The 22,954-nt window shown below is 40.4% G+C and overlaps 1 protein-coding gene across 1 annotated transcript; it reads right to left on the bottom strand.

The window, feature by feature from the left end:
* Positions 1 to 1,247: 1,247 nt before the first annotated feature.
* Positions 1,248 to 22,697, bottom strand: TTC38 (tetratricopeptide repeat domain 38). Its single transcript, XM_059816365.1, has 14 exons — positions 22,674 to 22,697; positions 19,117 to 19,194; positions 18,571 to 18,652; positions 18,054 to 18,225; positions 16,889 to 17,062; positions 14,831 to 14,906; positions 13,563 to 13,682; positions 10,466 to 10,525; positions 9,313 to 9,351; positions 8,405 to 8,486; positions 7,299 to 7,464; positions 4,318 to 4,477; positions 4,003 to 4,076; positions 1,248 to 3,181 (listed from the first exon to the last, which is right to left on the bottom strand). The coding sequence occupies exons 1-14, from the start codon at positions 22,695 to 22,697 to the stop codon at positions 3,088 to 3,090; spliced, it is 1,401 nt and encodes a 466-aa protein (XP_059672348.1). The 3' UTR covers positions 1,248 to 3,087.
* Positions 22,698 to 22,954: the final 257 nt, after the last annotated feature.

Genomic DNA, 22,954 nt, shown 5'->3' with positions numbered 1-22,954 from the left:
ACTCAAGCCCAATGCACCTGCTAGGATAGTTGGTCGTGATGCCACTGATGCTGCGATAGGCTTTCTTCACCAACACCACCAAGAAGCTGTAGTACTGGAGGGCTTTGGGGTTGAGTGGCAGGAGCCTAGGCAAGGCTTGAGATGATGGGCGACAGCTGCGCTTTCACAGCAGTCTCCTACACCTACCACAGATCATCACAGTAGGTTTTAGTACAGCTTAACAGCACTAACAGTCTAAACTAGACAGCTCTTTAACAATTCTTTTAATGGGTCCTAAAACCTAGACCCACTGTAGCAAAGACTTTCTGAAGAAGCTTTTGGTTCAACTTGCTTGACGTTAACAGAATTGTTACAAATATTGCAGTACCAGGTCTGACAGTAGCACATTACCAGCTCCCTGTTTTATTGCACTGAGCTACAAGAAACAGCTACGGCTGAAGCAGCTGTAGGGGTAGCTGAGCTGATGGTGTACGTGGTCTCAGCACAGATGACTGAGAAAGCAGTTCAGAAAGGGCTTGTAAAGTGGGGGTATTGCCCTTGCAGCCACTCTGGGGATCATGAAAAATACCATCAAAGTAGATGTTTCCTGATGTAATGCTGGCTTTAATGCAGAGCACAAAGGACTGTTACCTCTGTGCCTCTTAATCCAGAAAAAGACACGCGACAGAAGCTGGCCTGCTAACTTCAATGGGTGTGGCAAAGATGGAACAAAAGCAAGGATGGGGATGTGTTTGTGTTTGCAAAACCTGTGAAAAACCAGTATCTCTTTTGTAAGCAGCAGATGTTTATATAAAGTTTGTATCAACTGCTTTTCAACTGCTCTGCTTAGATATAAAAAAGGTGAGCTTTTAGGAGGTGGCATGGTCCTTGGTCAAGTTCTTCTGCTTGTTCTTCCCACTGAGCTACCTGCTTGTTAATTATTTTCCATAATGGTAATTGAAAATGATTCAGCATAGCATGGTGAAGCAAAACAGAATGGTTCAATTATTTTAGATAAAAATAAGGGGAAGGTAAGGCAGCAAACCAGAGGTTCTCATTTATGGGCAAAATGTGTAGTACTAGTTGAATGAGAAAGCTTTTAGTCACATTCATGGAAGCAGAGAGGACGCAGACTGTTACAAGTTTGTAAAATTAAGCTGAATAACTCATTTAAAAGCTTCATCCATACATACAAAGAAGTCATATACTTGCTGCTCAACTGAGCACATCTTTGAATTTATTGATGAAAAGCAGACAAAATTCTCAATCGCGTTGTATCAAAAGTACTACAAATGTCATTTTTAAATTTGTGTAGCAATGGAACACGTAAATGAAATGCTTCATAAACAGCCAGCAGATTTCTCAGGCTTTTGTTCCCTAGCAAGATTTTTTTTTTATATTCCTCAATTAAAAAGTTATCTGTCTAAAGACATTGCTTGAAATGCACTGATTAATAATAGTAAAAAACTAGTATAACTTTAGCACAGAGTGAGCCAATCACAGTCATGGCTGGACAGATAAAGCAGCAATGAAGCTGCAGAACAGGGAACTACGGCTGTCCACAAGATCCAAAAGGCTGCAGGCAAGGATGCAATACCCTTATCTGGTTTCACAAATTATCACTGACTTTTAAACTACTTTTTTCCTCAAGTGAGGGCTGGGGGAAGAAGGGTGGCAGTAAGGCACTTCCACATCTTATTCCTCTATGCAGGAATTCCAGGGGGGGTGCAGGGCCAGCTACGGAAGTGCTTTTTTAGGTCAAGAGGAAACTATGTGGGATGGGGCTGCTGTGGGACATGGGGAAGAGCCTGAGCTGGACAGGAAAGAGGGGCAGGCATGAGCATGCCCATGAGAGCTTGCAGATGTGATACCAAAGCCAGGGCTTGGGCAGTTGAAGGGTGTGGCATTTCTATTCGGGAAGAAGAAGAGGAGGCATTAGTGCAGTTTTGGTTTGAAATGCCATCTTTCCCTTCATTAGGGACTTCCAGATTACTGTTACAAGACAATCTGTTACCTCTCCTACGCTGCAGGAAACCCAGGGCACCAGAACTTCATAGAGGTACATGGCTCATATCATGCCTCATGTGTAGCACCAAAGCTTGTCACATCACTTGTGCCAGGACAAAGCTTTGTGTCAGTTCCCCTTAGCTCTCTTTCTACGGCGGAAGCTCCCTTCCACTCTTCACCTGCTCTGAGATACCTCTATAAAGTGCGTGCTTTAACATTGGCTTTAAACTCTACTTTGCTAACGTGCAGGGACTTGTGCCATTGAGAGGGTAGTGAGGCCTCACTTGCAAAAAGCTCAGGTAAGCACAAAGGCACCAGTCCAAACTACCACTGAGAGGTGGTACTGTTTTAGCTGAAATCCAGTCTTTTTCTTTTTTTCTGAAAGATTTAAAAGTGCCAAGGGAGTACCCATGTTAGAATAGTCGCAGTCAGCTATTACACTCTTGTCTGCTTTCATTCACATAGTAATTTCAGAAAGCTCTGAGGTGCTGTATTGAAAGGAAAAAGTTTAACATTTTATGAGAGGGAGTTTAAAAACAGGCACCTGGAAAGAGATCCTGAATGCAGACAGATCTGTAATGTCGGAGTCTGTGACTCATGCCTGAATGGACTGGAAGCTGATACAGAATTCAGTTTATGCCTGTATTGGCTCTGGCCCCATACTTTCCTATTAGCTGTGTTCAAAAGGTCCATCTGAATTACCTGAGCAGTTTACTGATTATTTAACATATTAATGAAGTAACAAATGGGCCAATGAGTGACTGAAATCCAGGCACTGTCACTGTACTGCATGTAATCAGGGTCAGGGGGAACTTTCAGGAAAATATACCAGAAAAGCAGTGTCCTGGGATGCTTCAGAAAGCTGTGCATTATCAGCAGGTTATCTTCTTCTTTCCTTGTGGAATCATCTAAGGTACAACTTCCTGAAACGTAACAGCTGTATATTTTTTAAGGAAATTGTTGTCAGATCTTTGACTCATAGGGTGCTCTTACCCACTATGATCTCCAGCATGGTTTACAGCATAGCACCCCTCCACTCCCTGCACCCAGATATTGATTGGTAAGCTTATTGCTATTTCAGCTGAAGCACAGAGGAAAGACTTATGCCATTGAATGAACAGCTGCTGCCTTCCTTATAAGTCGCTCTGTCATTGGTGAATTTGGTCTCATCACATCACGTTCTCTCAGGAGGCACCTGAGAAAGAAGAGGTAGGAAAGAAACGGGAAGGTCATGAGTACAGCATCAGTTTTCTTGTAAGCTCACCCGCAGTATCCTTGCAAGGGGGGGAAAACAGTATGTAAAGACCTGTTCTTGAGGTGCAGATTCCCTTGTGGGAAACATTTGGCCTTGGCAGTAAGTTTAGGCAGAACAGTGTTGGTTTCAGCACTGACAGAGACTGAACATGAGCACCCAGAGATCAGAGTGCACAGAAGAATCATTTTGATATTGTATCTAATGTTTGTGTTTCAAAGAGACCTCAGGAGGGGAAGAGGCAAGGCTTCATTTTTGCCCCGAGGATCCATTCTTCTAAGTGCATAGGCAGACCCAGTCAATACATTTCAACAGAACTCAATATGGGTCAATAAGCAACATCTACGATTCCTACCAAACAAGGTTCTTGTGATTTGTATTAAGGCAAGCTCACATATCAGACTCCACAAATCTTATTTCTCAATAAAGCAGATGTCGTCATAAGGACAGATTCGATTTTCAGTAGTTCAGCAGTCCATTAAGTACGTCGATCAACAGGCAGGAGGCCACATTTTAAGACAGAACCATTTGAAAAATGATTGCCCTTAAACAAATACAGATAATTCATCCAGACTGCAAGAGTATACTTTTGGAATTGGAAGCTATTGTACTTTTTATCTTATTAACTTAGTTAAATGTTGCTACATTTAACACAAATGCTTGCATATATTTTAGCCTTAATTTATTGGTTTGAGTATACTCACTACTTCTTACTTTTAGTAATAGTACTACTTCCACAAATATTTAGCAGGATAAATACTCACCTTGCAAGGTTTTGTTTAGCTTGTGATTTCGAATTTAAAGCAGCATGAATCAATAACTGGCTGAAAACATCTCTCTGAAAAAAGAAGTCAGCAAAAATACAAAGTAATAAGTAACTTATAAAGTATTGAAACATATCGACACGAAAAACTAAATAGCTAACACCGCTAATAAGTGTTTGCAAACAGGATTCAGTCACAAGCAGTTTAGCTTTTCACTTTCTAAGAATGAAGTGTTGTTAATAATGCAAGTGCCTAACAGAGGCTACTGAAAGAGGATTTAGTCACATCAAGAAGTCTTTTATTGATCTCCTTTACCTGAGCATTACTGCCTCCTAGCTGGATTAGTTGATAACGGATGGGGTACAGCAGGTCTACAGCTTTGTCACAGTTTCCATTTTCAAACTCTACAAAAGCTTGGCACAGTGGCAACCCCAAACTAGGAGCCAGGGAAAGCTCATGGTCTTCACAAGGTGCTCTGTACAACGAGAAAGTGGTTAAGTCCCAGAAGTCAGATTATAAATACACATATTTCAGTGCCAGTCTGCCACGACCTGCAGGCAGAATTTTTTTTTACCGTATAAAGGTTGATGTTTCAGGTACTTTAGATAATATCTTTTGGTGTGGTTATGTTACTTTCACCTTTTTGTTACTCATGAATCAATCAGTTTTCATTCTTCTGAATATGTCCGCAAAAGGCACAAGCCCAACCCCTGCCTTTGCAATAAACAGTTTTGGCTAGAAAAAGTGAGAAAACTGCACAGTTTCTCTTCTGATGATCTCACCAGAACACCCTACTGCTAGTTCTTTGACTGTCCTCACCTCTGCCAAAAGTGGCAATCAATCCCTTGCAAACAGCTCCAAAGAATAATCTTCCAAAACAGCTCGCCACACAGCACAGTGCCTCGCTGTCTTCGTAATATGAACTGTATTCCCAATGACGGCTCTCAGAGTCTGCTTTTTTATTCTAACCATGACAGACTGCTTTTAGGCCCACAAACAGCACTGGATTTTAGCTAGCTCTTAAGGTTTTTTTTTTTTCTTTTCTTTTTTAGTGCTTGTATCCTAACCCATCTAAGAGTGGAAGAGGCATATAGCATGACATTATGCCTGAAGAAGAACGTATACATTCTAGCAGGCATCCTTGCCAATATTAAAAAAAAAGTAAAAATACAAGTAACCAAACTCTAGCTCTTTGGTCTCTAGGCAATACCTGCACAGGACAATGGGGAATTGTGTTTTTCCACTGCCACAGAAGAAGCTGACAGTGATCAGGCCTTGGTGGTAGTGCCATTTCAGTGCCAAAAGGCTGGCTGGCAATACGAGGAGCGGAGGGCTTTCTATCCCAAGCAATATGAATTATTCCTGAGAATACAGTACACAGTTCAACGCCATAAATTCCATCCATTGCTTAGAACAGATTTTTCTGTAAATTTTCCAATTAAATCTTTAACGTTGAGTAACCTTAGTCGCTGGCTTCTGTTTTCAGTGCTTGCAATGACAGCTCAGAGTCACGCTCCCACAATGGTACGTTAAATTTACCAAACACAGAGTGTACTCTGTGCTCTCCTTCTTGAGTCAGTATTACAAATTTCCCATTTCTTCCACGAGGTCAGTGTTCGTTTTTCAGTATGCAGTGCTGCCCTAGGTGTTTCTCATTCCTCAAACAAAATACAGCATCCTGGAAAGTTAGAAGTGCACAACAGATGTGCATTTTAAAGTAGTTTGAGATTGTTTCATCATTAACTATCCTTCATTTAAACATTTGTTCCAGCTCTCTGAGAAAATGCACAGAGATGGAAGACTGATTTTTTTTTTTTTCCTTTCTCTTGCAACTGATCTGAAGTATTGATTCATGAAGAACAACATACCCCCTGCATTAACTAACATTTCCATCCATGAAAATAAGCATGGGATACCAACCACCAGAGTGCGCCGTGGAATACTTCACAAAAAAATTCTTGTCAACTTTAAATTGCAAAGGCTAGGGAAAAATATTAATGAAAAGCCAAGAACGACTGTTGTTTGTGTCAAAGTTCTATGACTGCTTTTTTAACACATCTTAGGTATGGATCTTAGGTAACACATCTTTAACACATCTTAGGTACCATTTAGCCATTACATAAATTAATCCATGAATCCAATCATTAATATCATCCCTTCATCTCACAGTCTGTTTTCTCAAATAATAAAATTAAGCTTTATAATACTTCAAAATACAGCTAAAAATGCACAGCTGTATTACTACAAAAGGCTGAACACATAGGCAAAAGGAAGCACTGGGTGAAAGAGTAAGCAGCATACGTTCATTAAAGCTTCCCTGTAGTGGTGTGCATGTGCAGTTTTATATAATTCATATATACTCACATATATTTATACGCTTATATAAAAGATACTTGCCATTTCCTACTTTAGTCAAATCAGACATGCTTAGGCTTGATTCGACAGTTATGTGTTTTCATAAATATTCTTACAAATTACATTTATTTTTTATTACTTTTCATTGATGGGTATTATAATCAGGAACAAATAGTGACAATTTCAGGCTCTCCTTCCTTCTTTTTTAAGGCAAGGGAAGCAATAGATGCTGAAATAGAGGAAAAGACAGGGTGGGTGGGCGGAAGAAATTGCATTTAAAGCATCTATATATCAACCCCTTCAAAAAATCAAGGCAATTTACAGTTATTTAATGCATAACGGAACATAAAAAAATTGTTTAGATGAAATACTTAAATATTCATTTTTTAATAACTTAATTTGAATGCAAAATATTCTCTATTATTACTTTAGCAGTACTTGAAATTCAATTTCCTGCAGAGGTACTTCACAACACATCAGACAGTAGCTATTAGAATATCACTACCAACTAATGCTGTATTATTAAAGAACCTTTTAAACCAGAGCAAAAAAGAACCACCATAGATAGCTGACATATATTGTAGAACGCCCTTACTAATATACGGGTGAAACACTTTATTCATTGAATTTTTCATAGCTTAGTGTGAACCCATTGAAAGGAAATATACAGCAACTGTTCAGTTAGTGTCCATGACCTCAAGAATAAGAGATTTCTGCTTAACAAGATTAGAAATGCCTCTAGACATCATTAACTCAAAAAAATAAATAATTATCGGGATCTCCTAACTGGAGATTGGCCTACTTAAACAAGACATGTCCCAGTGACATGCTAACGCAGAGAAGAGCATGTTGTAGTGCTTTGGCAAGCCAGAGACGTTATCACCCTGAAGTTCAGAGGACAAAATATTTATTGAATACAATACTTTAATTCACTTGCTTACTTGGCAAGTTCCCGAAGACTTGTTAAAAGCTCATCAGTGGTTTTCTGGTCTTTGGCTCCAAGTGAGGACATCAAGATGTGTACATCATTGAACAGAAGAATGTGATCTCTGGTGTGCTGCTTTGTAAGCTTGAGAACATTGTTCCACCTATCTCCAAGCTTTACACCTAAAAGTAATATTTTTCTCAGTAAAAATACCACATGCAAAAGCATGACTTTGCAATATACTTTCAGTCACGCAGCATAAACAACATTCCTACTAAACTCAAGAAAACATTCCCTTATGTGGCAAAATTTATACAGTAACGGTCAGCTGCAGCCTGCCGTATTTGGGCAAAGAGTTCATTGACTGTCAGAAATTTACCACCAATATTTTAGATTGCACAGGTTCTGGCTTTATTATGAGATTGCTCATGTCTTCTTGGAGATGATGCTCACAATGAACCATCTGTAGCAATCAAAGAACAGAGTAATAAGATGGATTTCATAAACAAACCCAATGTATCATTAGTGTTCTAGCAGAATACTGTGAAAATAATGTCTGTCCGTCGTCCTCCCCCTTCATGAACTCTAGTGTATAAACACCAGCTTAAAAAAGTTAGGGAGAAATGCCACTGAGTTAGGAGAGCACACAAAAGCCAGAGGCTAATATACATGTACTAGCTATTTCAATCAGTATCAAAAGAGAAAGTTAAGTATCTAACTTGAAATTTACTTCAGGAAAGCTCTACAGCTTTTTAGAGACTTATGATGTACTGATTGTTCAACCTCAAGTCTCTAGGAACAACAGAAGTGAATCTGTCAAAAAAGAAATACATGACCTATGCTAGCTTGAGCTGAATAAAATACCATACTGGCATAGGGGGAAAAAAAAAAGCTCTTGGGAATAGTAAAGGTTATGGACATTATTATGAATTTCACACTGAGGCTTTTCTCAAGAGCAGGATTTTCTTCTGTAACAGAAGATTTCTTCTGTAACACTGACCAGGCTTGCTCTGTAAGTATACATAAATACTTCTACAACATGCAAGGCAGAGGAAGGGGGGAGACAAAAAGAAAACTGTTCCCCTTACAGTTTTAAAAAAGAATGGCAGGTGGATAGCCTACCTTCCAGATGAAGCCTGTACAGCATCGAACAGTTATCTACTACATCCAGCATGCTTCCACTTGACAGACACTGGGGAGCAATCTGTAATCACAGGTATTCATAAGCTGCCCAACTGATGTGCTAGTGGGAACTTATTCAGATAATCAAACTTATTTTCACAGTACAGAATTAATTTTATAAAATACCTGGTTTGCAACAGCCCTAATTGCATCTTTCCTGAATACAGCAATCTGCAATGACAGACACTTACATTGCTTCATTTGTGTTGTTTTTCCTGTTATGAAGTTAAACTCAGTAAGTATGGAGAGTCACCAAGGTACTTTATTTTTTCCAAAATAGTGCCATAAATATTATTTCACTTTGCCAAAGTTAGTAGATAGGAGTCTGCCCAGCAGCTTTCTTAATGCTCGCTTTATTTTTGTAATCCTTACAAAGGTATGCTATCCTATCTAATTTGATGTTGCTTATTTACAAAGATTGTTTTGAAATCCAGACAGTAAAGAACTATAATAAATTAACTAGGAATGAAAAGACATGCTTAGTACCTAACATACAAAACCCGTTCTTTGTAAAGGTGACTTGACTTTATAGGAAAATTATTTTACATCCTTTTAAAAAGCACGAAGAAGAAACACAGAAAGAATGGAAAACAGTACCAACAGTGCCACTGCAGCTCTTTCAAGCGCAAGCGTAAGAAACGCTTGAACTATGTAACACGCGAGTGTTTTGGGCATTTTACCCCAAACTGTTGAGAAACAGTTTCCCTAAAAAACTGTAACAACAGATGTAAATAATATATATACATATATGGCACACTGTGATAGGTTTCAGTCTCATACAGAAGGAAGAAAGCACGTATCATGGTCTTAAGCACGTTCTCAGTAAAGAAAAAAAGGCCCCTACTCACGTGATTGTCATAAATTGTCAAAGCAGCTTCGTATTCACCCTGTAAAAGCAAACGAGGACTGCATGATTAACGTTCAGATACAGTAACCAAAAGTGACTGGTAGTCACCAAAGACGTACATACAATTAATAGATACAATTAATATTACTTCACAACTGCCTCATGACTTGATCAAAACAAACTGAGTCAAAGAAACTTTGAGGTATTAAAAGAAAGAATGGAGTCTAAGATAAACCAGGATTTACTAGGCAAAATAATTGGTAGGTTTCATTTAAAAATAGGTACCAACACTGGTATGTTACACATGAAGGAGAAAGACAAAGTATTACCTCTCATTCTAATGTTCCTTTCAGGGATTTTTGCAAAAATTAGTGCATCCCACAGTGTATGCAAAGAGGTAGGAAGAAAAATAATTTTAAGAAGGCTACAAAAATGTTCTATAGAAGGTGGCAAAATAAACAAGCTATTAGACTACTATTGAGAATTACACTCCTTCTATGTTAATAATGCTGAACACAAGCAAGTAACTCTGTCTTCTGACCAAAGTACACTGCCTTCTCAATGATGACACATTTGTCTCCCTATTGAATCGAACCCCCCCAAGTGCTAAGCATTATTATATCCAAGGAAACTCTGCACTGCAACCTGGCAGGTTGGCTAAAATTGCAACCATTTTTAAAGTCTTTCAATAATAAGAATTAGTAACATTAATAATTAATAACATCGGTGACCAAATTTAGAGCTCACTGCCTCCTTCTTATAGTCAGAAAATTTTGGGGCCAGCAAATTAGTATTGAATTTGAAGAGACTTTTGTCTAATTTTTGTCTGAAAATTAGAGATCCAAGTTCATGTTTCTATCAAATAACTGTACCAAGTGTAATTAGTGAGACTACTTGATCTTCAAACATGCAATAATGTCACAGCAATTTTTCAACATTCTAGCAAAGATCCTGGAACTTTGATAAATGTAATTAAAACTTCTCAAAATAACTGTTATAAAGGACTAGGTTGTAAAAATGGCATTGTGCTATTTTATAAAAACATCCCTTTAAATAGCTGAAAGAAAACTATAAATGTTAGGTCTGCCTTTTAAATAGTATTAGGCGAATGACTTATCTGGACTATAAAACACCTATATGAAAATATCTCATACCTTTTCAATAAAGTATAAAGCCCAGTGCCAGTAATTATGGCAAGCAAGCATATCACTGTTCTGGAACAAAAAAAAGAAAGAGGAGAAAATATTATTTACAAAATAACTTCCCATTTAAACATATCTAGTCAGATTTCTGTTTTCTTCTTCAGCAAAACTGAGTACTTCGTGACACAGAAGAGACAAGAACTTTAAATCAGCTGGCCAGGATATCTTCTCATTTGATACATTTGCTCCTTGTAGCTATTCAGGGAAACACCTGAAACAAGGTTTCCCCCACATCGTTTTCCAGAGAAGAATTTCAATTGGATGCCTCAGAATTCACCCTCCTGCAGAATTTTTTTTTCCTTAGGAAAAAAACAACCACATCTGTAACAAGAATAAGACTTGTCTCATCTAAAATTTAGGCATCTTGTCTAAAGTAACCTGCATAGATAGTGAAGGCCCTTATGCTTATTCATCCCACCCATCTAGACACCCAGCTCAGAGAGAGAGGAATCACTTCTTAAACATATGTTTTACTGTGGACTACAGAAGCTGCACTAGATACCAAACACATTGGCAGTTCATCAGATGAGATGAATATTCGCTGAACTGTACCAACTTTGCACTGTCCTTTTCAGCTGACAACAGAACTTCACTCTTCCCTAGTCCGCACTTCAAGACAATGTCCTTGCAGTTCACTTTTGTGAGTGCGTTGAGAATAGATAAACAGGAATATAATTCCATAACCCTTTGGCGAAAATTAAAATACCAAAAAGGTCCATCCCTCTCCTCCCATTCTCTCCCAGTGCTGTAGTTAAACTTAATGTTCTCACAAGGTGAAAAAACATCTTCATTTTCATGGTGACAATCGTAACACCCACTTTCAGAAAGTGCAAAGGTTCACAGTGAATGTCAGAACTTTATGGCGCTAAGATAAACATTCTAGTAATCTTTACTTGTTTAATATTAAATCACAAACCAAACCTGAGCAACTGAAGTAGTTAAGTGCTCGGTATAAACCTAGTAATATCAGGTTTACTAACATACTACCATTCCAAATGTCATACAAACAAGAACTTGGAATTACCTCACTGAATAAAACAAAACCCTTTTGCTGCTGCTGATTTTGAGTTCTGAATGAGACTAAATTGCTAAAGGAGAAGTGGGCTTGCAGGTTACTAAATAAAAGCAGGCTATGGGAACTCATTCCAACCACTCACGAGAAAAAACATTCCTATTTAATAATAAACAGCACTGGCAGAGAGGTCTCCTCTGGTAAAATAATTTGCCCCTTTTGATTTTGTGCTGAAATATACATATAAAACAAATGGCATCTCCTTTTTTGGGGGGGTGGCGAAACAAAAAAAAGCAAGTACTCTGTACTTTAGAAAGTAAAGAAAACCTGTACCAAATCTTTGCCACTCTTATTGGGAAGGAGAAAGATGAATTAAAAGCAACAGAAGGAGCCTGAATACTGTGGCAGTACAGATAGATGATCCTGGTCATTAAACAAAAATTCAAAATTCCAAGTCATCAGGCAAAACACAAGCAACTTTATTAAAGCCCTTAGAGAGACCTGCATTTTTTCATGCGCTTACATTTAAACGCTCTGTGTTCATGATGGCTAAGATGAAAAATATTGCACAAAATAAGTGAATATACATAGTATCGTTATGACAATGTCAGCTGTTATAAATCTTAACTCTACTGGTTCAGGCATGAAGGTACATCAGACAATTCTACTTACTGATCTGGCACTTTATTGCTTTATTTTAGTGGGATAAAGGGTATAAATGACAGAGGCATGCAACTATTTTAAGAAAGAGTTTAAAAAAAAAAAATCAATCCAAAAGTCTGTGATTGGGGGCTTTTAAGGCATCACCCAAACTGTCAGCCCCCTGCATCACTGTTTCATTAAAACTAATAGATCAAAAGACAAAATGCTTTCTGAGAAATGACAGATATGAACGTCAAGCTTTCTGCATGCACTTCCAAGCTCTCTATCTGAATGCTTAACTTAAAAAAAACCCAGTGCAAAATAAAAAGTCCTTCCAGCCTCATTATCCAGCCCTGCTCTTTGGGTGAGGTGGAATGGTCAGCTCAGGTGACTCTAAAATAGACTCCTGTGGGTTCTAACTAATTGAAACCTCACAGCCTTCTGCTCTGAATATGACACACTTAATCATTGGGAAAACACATGCAATCCAGCACAAATAAAAGTTAACCTTCACTTACAGCAAAGGACCATATGACTGACTAATTAAGCTGTTCAATACTCTGAGAGATACGCAGATTTGTTGGATATTTAAAGTAACTTCGGTACACTAGAAAAGAGACAAAAGCATCATTTTGCTTTTCTTTACAGCTGACCTTTAAAAATCCTTCCCTATCCAGAGGGAAACAAGTATTTATGAGTCTTCTAAAATGTTTGATTTGACTGTGTTATTTCACACACCATCTTAGTCTCCTGTGAAGAGGTTTAACCAGGTTACACTGGCTCTCAGTGCTCATCTCAGTCTAAGCAAAAAGTTTGTGAGAATATCACTGGTCACTTTACTTTTGTAAACCACACAATAAATCACATATATATAAATCACATACCAATAAATCACAATTGTCACATCTGATGTTTTGCCCGTCTGCAATGGCCATGTCTTTATGCGATGTAAAATACCTAATCAGCTCCACCAGGGAAAAGAAACTGGGGGGTGTGGGTACACATGCGTGTACAAACCACACACTTGTTGAAAAGCAGTATTTATTACAGTATTCCTAGCTAAAGTAAGGCAGTGTGAGAGGATAGACTGTGAATCCCAGCCTACTGACGTGTTTGGCATTTGTGTAATCTCAGCAGTCGTAGTAACGAAGGGTTAAAGTGGTCTACAGTATGTCTCCTTCATAATATGCCATTTTTTTCTGCCTCTTGCTTCAAAAGCAGCATGGATAGTAACAGCACCTCAAGTGACAGTTTCTTCTAATATGTAAAATTTTCATTGCTTGTAACATGCCTGCAGATAGGAAGGAATTGCATGCAAAAGAATCAAGAACTTGGCTGGAGGAGATAAACAAGACCTAAAAGGAGCTTTTTCAGAGATGCTACAAGGATGTTTACCTTCCAGTTGGTTTCCGTTTCCTTCATAAATTCTAACCCTTTCTTCACCTCTGCTTTCATTTCATTTACATGAGCTACAGTATGAACAGACCACGCATCCGTCTGATTTATAGCCAAAGCCTGTAAGTAAAAAAAGGGAAAACGGGATGAAGCTTGCAAACTTACAAATAACAGTATTTATCACTGCTGATATAGAAACAAGAGACTACTTTTTACTTGCTGCATGCTAAGTACATCCCTGTACCATTCCAACTAACCACGGCCAGGAATTGATTTGGACAGAAAAGGAAGAAAATGTTTATTGGCTGACTTCACTTCCCAGCTTCTACTGCACAGAGATGAACACCTGCAAAACACTTTAAAATGCAGGCTTTTATGAAGATTATCAAATGATGGTTTATTTCACAGACAGGCATCAATATCAGCCATGAAAGAATTGCATGCATAGGCACGATGTATTCCATGATATAGTGCCTTGCAGGTAATCATTTCTTCTTAAAGATTAGCTCTGAGTATTCAGCAAATTCCTCGTTCTTGCTCTGACAACTCCCACTAGGTTTTAGGCATTTTGTGAGGTTAGTCACTAACCTCGTAAATGTTAAATGTCAATGTTTAGTCTCTGTTGTCACTTTCAGCAATTTGATGCAACAGAAGTTTGGCAAAAACACCCATTAGAAATTAATTGTATTTGAGACTCCTGGAGGACAGGGATAATCCTGAGGACTGGAGAAAGTCAGGTATAATTACTGTCTTCATAAAACAGACCAGCTAATACTGATCTCCAGGAACACTGTAGAGTTAATTGTTCAATAATCAAGGAACAAGCATCTGGGAAAAAAGGGAGAGGGAACCCAAACAGGATGGATCGTCAAGAGCAGATTACACCAAACCAATCCAACATCCTTTAATAGGAGTAAACAGCCAATTATATATGGGGGAAACAGCAGATGGGATAATATACGGATTTTATACAGGTTTTCTGACACCATCTGACAAGGCACGCACATAAGCAAGTGAAGGAAATACAGTCAAGATGAAACTTCCATAGTATGGCATAGATGCGGGAATCTTTCTAAAGAATAGTTATTAGTAGTCTCTTATGAAACTGCGTGAGCATTTCATGTTGAGCTTTATGTCTTTGCTACATCTACTAACAACTGGGATGATGGAGAGAGTCAGTTCATGGCATTTGCGCAAACCACCCCCCAGAGACAGGGACCAGGTTTAAGAATTCTAAAACCTTTTAGCACCAATAACAGAGAGTTTACCTCACGGGCAAGCTCCTCAGCACGATCGAAAAAGTTTGTTTCCATGAGTCCAAAAGAGTAGTAGCCCTTCACATAGCTAAGCAAAAGGGCAGAAACAGTACATCATACGTTTAGAACTAGATTTAAGCTGGGACTGAAAAACCTATTAGAAATAGCATTTAACTCAAAACAGTCCTTACAATGCAAGTTACGACGAGGATTCAAGCTTGCAGAATACAGAACAACTAGCTAGTTCTCATAGGAAATGAGAGGCCCAGAGACGCCAGCATGGGAAACAGTAACAAAATGCACATCACCAGTGTTTTGAGAACCGACGTTTACATCTTTAAATAAGCTAGAACTAAGAGCTGCACAGAACAATCTGCTGATCTCCATAACAGTTGCAAGATGCAGAATTAGAAGGCTAGAAGCAAGACAGTGCTGTCACCAAAGTTATCTCAACGTCTCAAGAACAACATGTGAGTGTAGCTTTCTGCACTTGCTCCAGTGCCCACAAAACTACAGGTGAGCACTTTCATGTGAAGTGGCCCTTTAAAACTGGTTGTAAAGCATCCCCATTAAGCCATAAAAGCCCAACATAAAACACATGTAGATGTGGCACTTAGGGTCATGGTTTAGTGGTGGACTTGGCAGTGTTAGGTTAACAGTTGGACTGGATGATCTTAAAGGTCTTTTTCAACCTAAACGATTCTATGATTAACTGCTGTTCTATTTGCAGATTCGTAGATTGCAAAATACCACAGGATATGTTTCTGTGTCTCAAAATATCTGTTGGGGTTTTGGTTTTAAACTCCTGAGGCAAAGGAACTACTAAAATGTGTGGGGTATGCGGCGACTGATTTCTTTGATGAATCAACATGAATAAAAGTTGGTTTTGTTTTATTTTTTGCCAATGTTATCAATTCACATGTAACTCTACACGTCTAAGTTTGAGGACAAGGGGTACTGCCCAGGATTTTGTACTTCAATAAATGCTTGGCGTATGGGTGTTTCCTGTTGCTTTAAAATTAAGTGGACAACAACCTGCACTTCTGTAGCATTGTGTCTAGAAAAGTTTATAAAAATGCAATCAAAACTGCCAAGTCGTCTTACTTCCCCAACAAATGAAACCAGCATATTGTAGTTAAAAAGAACTATGGGGTTTAGATTTTTCTGAGTTGAGCTAACACAGCTGGAAAAACGAGACTCCTGACACTTCCCTCTGTGCCATGAGATTGTGGGGTACCTCAGTTAGCTTCATTATTATGTTAGCAATCAGTCTGTATTCTCTGCACTGTTTGTGGAAGAAAAAAAAGGAGAAAAGATTGTGCTGGATATGGAGGTACAGTGCATGGGACTACAACAACATTCATAAAATATTCAGAAAGTTATGGTTGCCTGTGGATCGCCTATTCATCTATCTCTAGATGTATGCCTTGACTTATAATTTAATGTTAATTTTTATATAAAGTTAAAAGCTTTCAAATAATTTAACAGGTATTAAAAAAAATTTAAAAGTTATCCCAAGTTAGTTTTTATTGACTATTCACTTGTCAACCAAAATTTTCAGGACTGAACTAAAGACATTTTTAAAAAATTCTGCCTTCTTCTCAGTCTTTGCTGCACCAGCTGTTATGGTATACCCTAAAGTTTTATTTCAGAACTACACTTTGGTATTCCAAGTTACAACTCCTTTCTTCCTTCCACTCATGTGCTCTCTACCCACAATGTAAGCCCCAAATAAAAAACTGGACACATAAAAGCCCAAAGGACTTTTGCCACTGCCCTCAGTGAGGACATGATTTTATCCTGTTTGCTACATGCCATGTGCCATATTTGACAGCAAAATTTACTAATTGAGCCACAGCTCACTTAAGAAAAAACCCTCAACAACAGTGTCAACAGGGATACAGGAGAGACGTTCTAGCTGCGGTCAGGTCTGATTCACTTCTAAGCCCTTGACTTTGTCTACATGTTTGTTTCCAACAGATCCTGCTATTTAGATGTGTCTGAACTTAAAAAACACTAAGTACGTGCACACCAGATAAAGAGCAATTTTCAAAATGAAGGATGACCCACCTGCTTAGTGGAATATCAGGTGTCCAGAAAGGATAAACCCGAGCAACAGAATCTCGCATCTGTATATGATATCCCAGGTAGAAATAAGTGTCCTGGGAAAATTTGAGGGCTAGCAGGTCAGTTGGGTGGCTCTGCAGAATCTGTTCCCATAGATCACAAGCTTTTGGAAGCTGGCTAGAAATAAAAAATTATTTTGATTGCTGAAAGAAGGCACACATACCTGCCTCTACTGTTAGTTCTAAACTCATGCTATTCAGAAAAATAGAAAATTCAACATCAAATGACTTTGTTTTTTCCTTGAAGGAATTTCTTAGTCTTTTTTAAAGTAATAATGGCATTATCTTCAATGAGCACCTTCTAGGAAATCTTTTGAAAGAAATGTCCTTGGGTTATAAGTGACTGTAACACACAAGGAAAATGAAACAAGCTTAAACCATAAATCTAAAGATTTTCCTACGGGGTTTACAGTTTTTAAAGAGACCTACCATAATGAATCTAACTTCACGTGCGCAAAGACACCTTCCCTCTCCTCTAGTGGGAATTAAGCCCATAGTAACACGGCTTCAGTAGTGTCCTCTTTACCTTTGCTAAGAAGTATGTGAGGTAAACCCATGCTCACCTGTTTGCTTGACAAACAAATAATGGAAGTGAATCATTAGCCCATACTTGCTGCAGTGCACATAAACGTATCATATTGAATGGAACAGCGAGCTCTACAGCACTGCTGACACTCTGCTATCTCCCTATTCTACGGAGCAAATAATTTTTGACACAGGGAGACAACAGAGAAAAGTCTGTTTGTAGCTTTGCTTCTGTGGATCCGAGTCTGTGTTATATTATATTGGACCTTACTGTAGTTAAATATGTAGTTTCCTAGTTCTAAACCATATATTCCAGTGATGGATCTATGACAGGTTTAAAACATGGAGTGCTTAATGATATGAAGCAGTGGCAATAGAGCATTTCCCCTCCTACGGTGCTGCTCACTAACTGGTCATGGCACTTACAGTTTAGAGAGATAAATTCAAGAACAACCACTGACATCTCACCCTGATCCTTTGCTAGATATCAGCTAATGTCAGGCAACACTACAACCAACTACCTCTTACACCTGTGGTGGCTAAAACTCTTCACAGTCTTTTAAATAGGATGACAGTGGACTTACCCACTGGCAAACATGTCCAGCGCTGATACATGAAGCTTCTCCCGCTCAGTCAGTGGCTGTGATTTTGAAAGCATCATCATTGTTCTCATCGCACTGTCCAGCTCTTTGTTGAGCCGCACTGAACTTCCAGTGCCAATCAGCTCCAAACCATTAGCAATGACATGTCCCATTGCTACAGAAAATAGCACATTACAACTTGAGCTGTATAGCATTGCAGGTAATTCATCACTACATAAACACGAGGCGGGGTTGTTTGTTTGAAACAAGGCTTGTACTCACAAGGGGTCGGGGACGTCTCATAAGCCTAAAGTTTTTACAGGCTTTTCATGATAGCTATTTAAAAAGACTTGAAATGAAAAGAAAAAGACCACACAAAACCATCTCAGCTCTAGACTCTGAAGTTTTACAGAATTCTATCACCCAACACTTCCCACTTGCCTAAACAAAGTAAGTTAAACACCAAGACATAAGGTATTATCCAGGCCTTTCCATGCTAAGAATTGAAGGTTATACTTACTAAAATTTGGATCTGCTGCTTTTAACTTTGAGAGACACCCCTCAATACCTCCGAGGCTCTCATTATTGGCCCAGGTTGCATACTGTAAGAGAAACAGAGGGTCAAGGAATCCCTGATAATATTGGGCTTCTTTTCGTTCTCCCACATGTGTAAAATCCAAAAGTAAGCAAGACAAATGAGTAAAGGACAAACTTTGGATTCAGATAGGGTTAGCACAGTAGGAAAACAGAAAAACTGTTTTCTTTAAGGTAGTTTAGCCACCAGCAGCACTAATAACCATAGATTTCTATGTGGTTTATGTCAACTGCTTGATTCTCCCGTGTCAAGCAGGATGAGCATACTGGTTGAAGTTTTCCCCACAGCTGCAGCATCCAGCATAGCCCTCTGCTACGAGGGTTTTCTGCTGCCTGCTGACAGCTGAACTCCTGTAGCAGCCTGATTGTGAGGTTCTCCCAGGTGGTAAAAAGTTTAAACATCAACTACAGCAAAGACTGCTTCATGCACAAGTCCCACCAAATCACATTTTCTTACGCTTTTTGGTCTTACCTGGGTCAGCGCAGCATCAAATAGTTTACAGGCTTCATTGCTAGTAGTGGACAGGACAAGTCCAGCATCCTGCCAGGCCTGCACGACAAACAAATAAAACCCGCTCATTTTACACACTTGTTTTCCAGACTAAGCCAACAGATTTTCAAATGGATGGTATTCTGGTATTTTTGTCAACTATGCTTTTTTTTTTTTTTAAAAAAAAAAAGATAAAAGCTAAAAAGATAAAAAGGACAATGTGAGCAGATACACAAACCTTTTGTGTCGTTGTAGTTACATCTGAAGACTCAGTAAGTTGAGATTAACAGTAGAAATAAAGCAGCAACAAATTATAAAGTGTAATAGAAGATCTTGATGGGTTACGCATCTCATAATGATAGACCCATTCTTAATTCATTACAATGCAACTTTTGGCTAGTCCCTCTGCTGCAGACACACCTCGTGTGAAGTAGAGAGATGGTAAAATAAAACCCTGGGTTTTTATAACTGAAATCAATACCTTAAGTAACTTGTAGGCCAAACAGCCTGACACAGCAAATCCACCAAATCACTGGAGTTCAGCCAACAAAGAATTTGGACCACAGACTTGTACACGAGCCTTACGAAAAGGAAGAACATGGGCATTTGATAAAGCTAAAATGCAAAACAGAATCAGGCTGCCATAGTTTCTTAAGAAGCTATGTAACACTGACTGAGGTGCTACATCTCCTGGCTAGCTGCTAGAGAATGAAGAGTTTATTAGGCAGACGTGCAGTTTGCAGGTGGAAATTAAGCTGCAGCAGCTATAGCACCCTGGTTCATGGTTGTCTCCATGACTGCTCTCTTAAGTAACTCAGGCAATAAAATGAAAAATCCAATGCCTATTTCAAAATGCCAAACTTACTCATGTGGGTGCCTACTGCAAACAGGCATGTAATCTCTAGCTGCTTGCAGGCCTTTTCCCCCACGCAGGACAGCCACAAAACCACAAAGCCTGCCATCTCACAAGCTGAGGTGCTTCCCTTGGCAACTTATTCATATATTTTTAATACCATTTGGATTTATTTCTACTGATCACTCTCCATTCAGCATTCCTATACTGCACCCATCACTGCTTCTAAGACCATAGGCTTCTCAGGCACAGACTTACATTCAGCACACCATATATATTCTTCACAGAATCACAGATCACAGAATCATTAAGGTTGGAAAAGATGTGTAAGATCATCAAGTCCAACCATCAACCCAACACCACCATGCCCACTAAACCATGTCCCGCAGTGCCACATCTACATGTTTTTTTGAACACATTAGAAAAATTACATTTTGAACACATCTTGCTTAAGCATACATGCATTTGAGGAGCTGCCCCAATCACTTCAGCATGACTTTTATTCCAATACACCGAACATACAGGATAGACATAAAAAAAGACCTGGGGCAAGCCAATTCAGACTCCTCCTAATGGGGGATTAGTCCTTGCAGATGCTGCAAGAATTCAGTTTGTCTCATTTTCCACTTTAGGGTATTTCCTGGTTCTAATGACCCAACTGTCAAAAATTTTAAGTAACCAGGCAAAGACATCTTTGCTAATAGTATCCTTAAGCTTTGCCACTGTGATTGGATTAAAGGCTCATATTCCAGCAGCTCAAGCACTTGCGTGTTCAATTACAAGCCTGAAAGGCTAGACCAGAATGTAAAATTGCAAATTTTCTTTACAATCCATGCTATATCCAGAAAGAGTATAAAGAGAAAAGTCAAGAGGGTAGCAAAGCTAGGCCTGCTACTTACAGGCTGCCTTTCAAGGTGCCCTGCAAAATAGGTCACAAACCACTTTTATCACCAGTTGTCGAAAACAAGCTCCGTTTGAAGCAGCTCTCTATGCCACTGCCTGTTTTGCACAACAGCTCAAAGTACTTGCCAAGTAGAAAGTGTCATCCCATTTTGAGGAGATTTGTTAATACTAAGATTCATTGGAATGAAAACATCTGTGCCAAAGCATGAGAAAAACCAGCAGAACTAGGGACTAAGGACACTGCTGATGTAGCTGAGGTACACGCTGTTTCCATCCACTCTAGAAAGCCTCTGCTCTGCTAAGGCTACAGCCCAGGTATCTCACACCCCTCACTGGAAGACTCCCACTCTGGCAACAGGAGGATGGCAGCAAGGCTGCATCACATCATGTATGCCACTACTCCCGTTAGCGCGCCAGGACAAGAGACTGCAGGGAAGACCCACCCCGTAACAGCTGCTGACTCCTAAAAGACATAAAAGATATGCCCTAAACCTAATCTGTTGTTGCCAATCAAGGACCAAATAGCTACAGGGAGCACAGAAAAGGCAGCACCCCTTGTCCTCTGGGTCATACACAAGTGGTCCTGCCCAGAGTACCTGGGACACTCATGTCTTGGGGCTTGTCTGTACTCAGGTATCAGACTGTGACTGAAGAAATCCACGAAAGAGGGAGTGCAAGTAGATAAAAATCAGCCTGGACAGTCTGTAAAACAATTACCACCTCCCATTTCCACCGAGGCTGCCTTTGAATTCTGTTACACTAATTTCCCACAACCTTCCTCTCTAACTCCAGAAGGGACTCTTCTTTGTGATGCTTCTTGGAGGAAAGCGTCATGGCCTTGGCTCTTCCAACTGCTTCTTGGCAAGACCAAAGCCTTGCCCTTTCTCCTGCTTTAAGATGAGAGTTTAGTCACAGGACCTGGTGACTGTTTATTTGTATTTTTGTTCCTGCTAGAATCCCAGCTGGCTCTGAGGAATCTCTGCTTTCTGCAGGTTGCTGTTAGCACATCCTCTATTACTTGAGTAGCAGATCTCCAGAGCTCTGGCACTCATGAACCTATGACACTCTCAGAAGATCTTCAAGATTTCATTTTTACCTCTCTCTGCCCAATTAACCAAAAAACAAGAGGAGTGATAGAGAGAATGAACTTCATGGGGAAGAAAGCATGCAAATGACTAATCAGTAACTAGCTCCTGCAGACAGATTTTTGAACCCTTGGACTTGAAACTGTTTTGGAGCTAAAAGACGGCCTGACACACTTTTGAGGCCCACAGACAGAGCAGGTGAGTGAGTGCCTGTGGGACCAGTCTGCAGTACAAACAAGACCCAGAGATGTTCAGGCACGAGTTTGCTCCCCCCCGCGGGAGGGAAGGCTGCAGCGACTCGTCCCCGTTTTCAGATCCCAACAGCAGCCTCACCCCACCTGAAACCCACCCCGAGTGTAAGGTTACTGGGGGGTTAAGGGAGATGAGCTCCAACACAGGCCTCACCGCGCCGGGGCTGCCTCTCCGCGCCCTCCCGCCAGTCTCAGCCGGCTCGGCTCGGCTCGGCTCCCCGCCCGCCACAGCCCCCCTCCCAGCCCGGCTCTCGGGAAGGCCCAGGGCCTCCCCAAGGCCCACACGGGAGGACACCGCCCGCCCCAAGGGCGCACACCCGCCGACCCTGCGCACCCGGCAGGAGCGGGGGCCGCGGGCAGCGCGGCCGCAGCCCCCCGCGCTCGGTCGCCACGGCGGGGGCAAGCGGGGCGCCTGGCCATCCCGCTCCGCCTCAGACCCGCCCTCACCTTGCAGTCCCTCAGCGGCGCCATGACCCCCCCACAGCGGCTCCGCTGCCGCCGTCCAGCGGCTCCGCCCCTCCCGCCCCCACGGGAGGAGGAGGCGCGGCCGGGGCCGGGCCAAGAGTGGGCGGAGCCGGACCAGAAGTGGGCGGAGCAGAACCAGAAGTGGGCGTGGCCAGTGGCGGCGGTTGCGGGGCGTGCCGTTCGGCCCGTTGGCAGCGGCCGTCTCCCGGGCTCCGGTTACCGAGGCAGACGCGGTGCTGCCGACGGATCTGTTTCGTGTCGCT

This window comes from Gavia stellata, chromosome 4 (assembly GCF_030936135.1).
Source record: "Gavia stellata isolate bGavSte3 chromosome 4, bGavSte3.hap2, whole genome shotgun sequence".
In the NCBI taxonomy this organism is placed as follows: Eukaryota; Metazoa; Chordata; class Aves; order Gaviiformes; family Gaviidae; genus Gavia; species Gavia stellata.
This window is presented reverse-complemented; position numbering and strand designations above follow the sequence as displayed.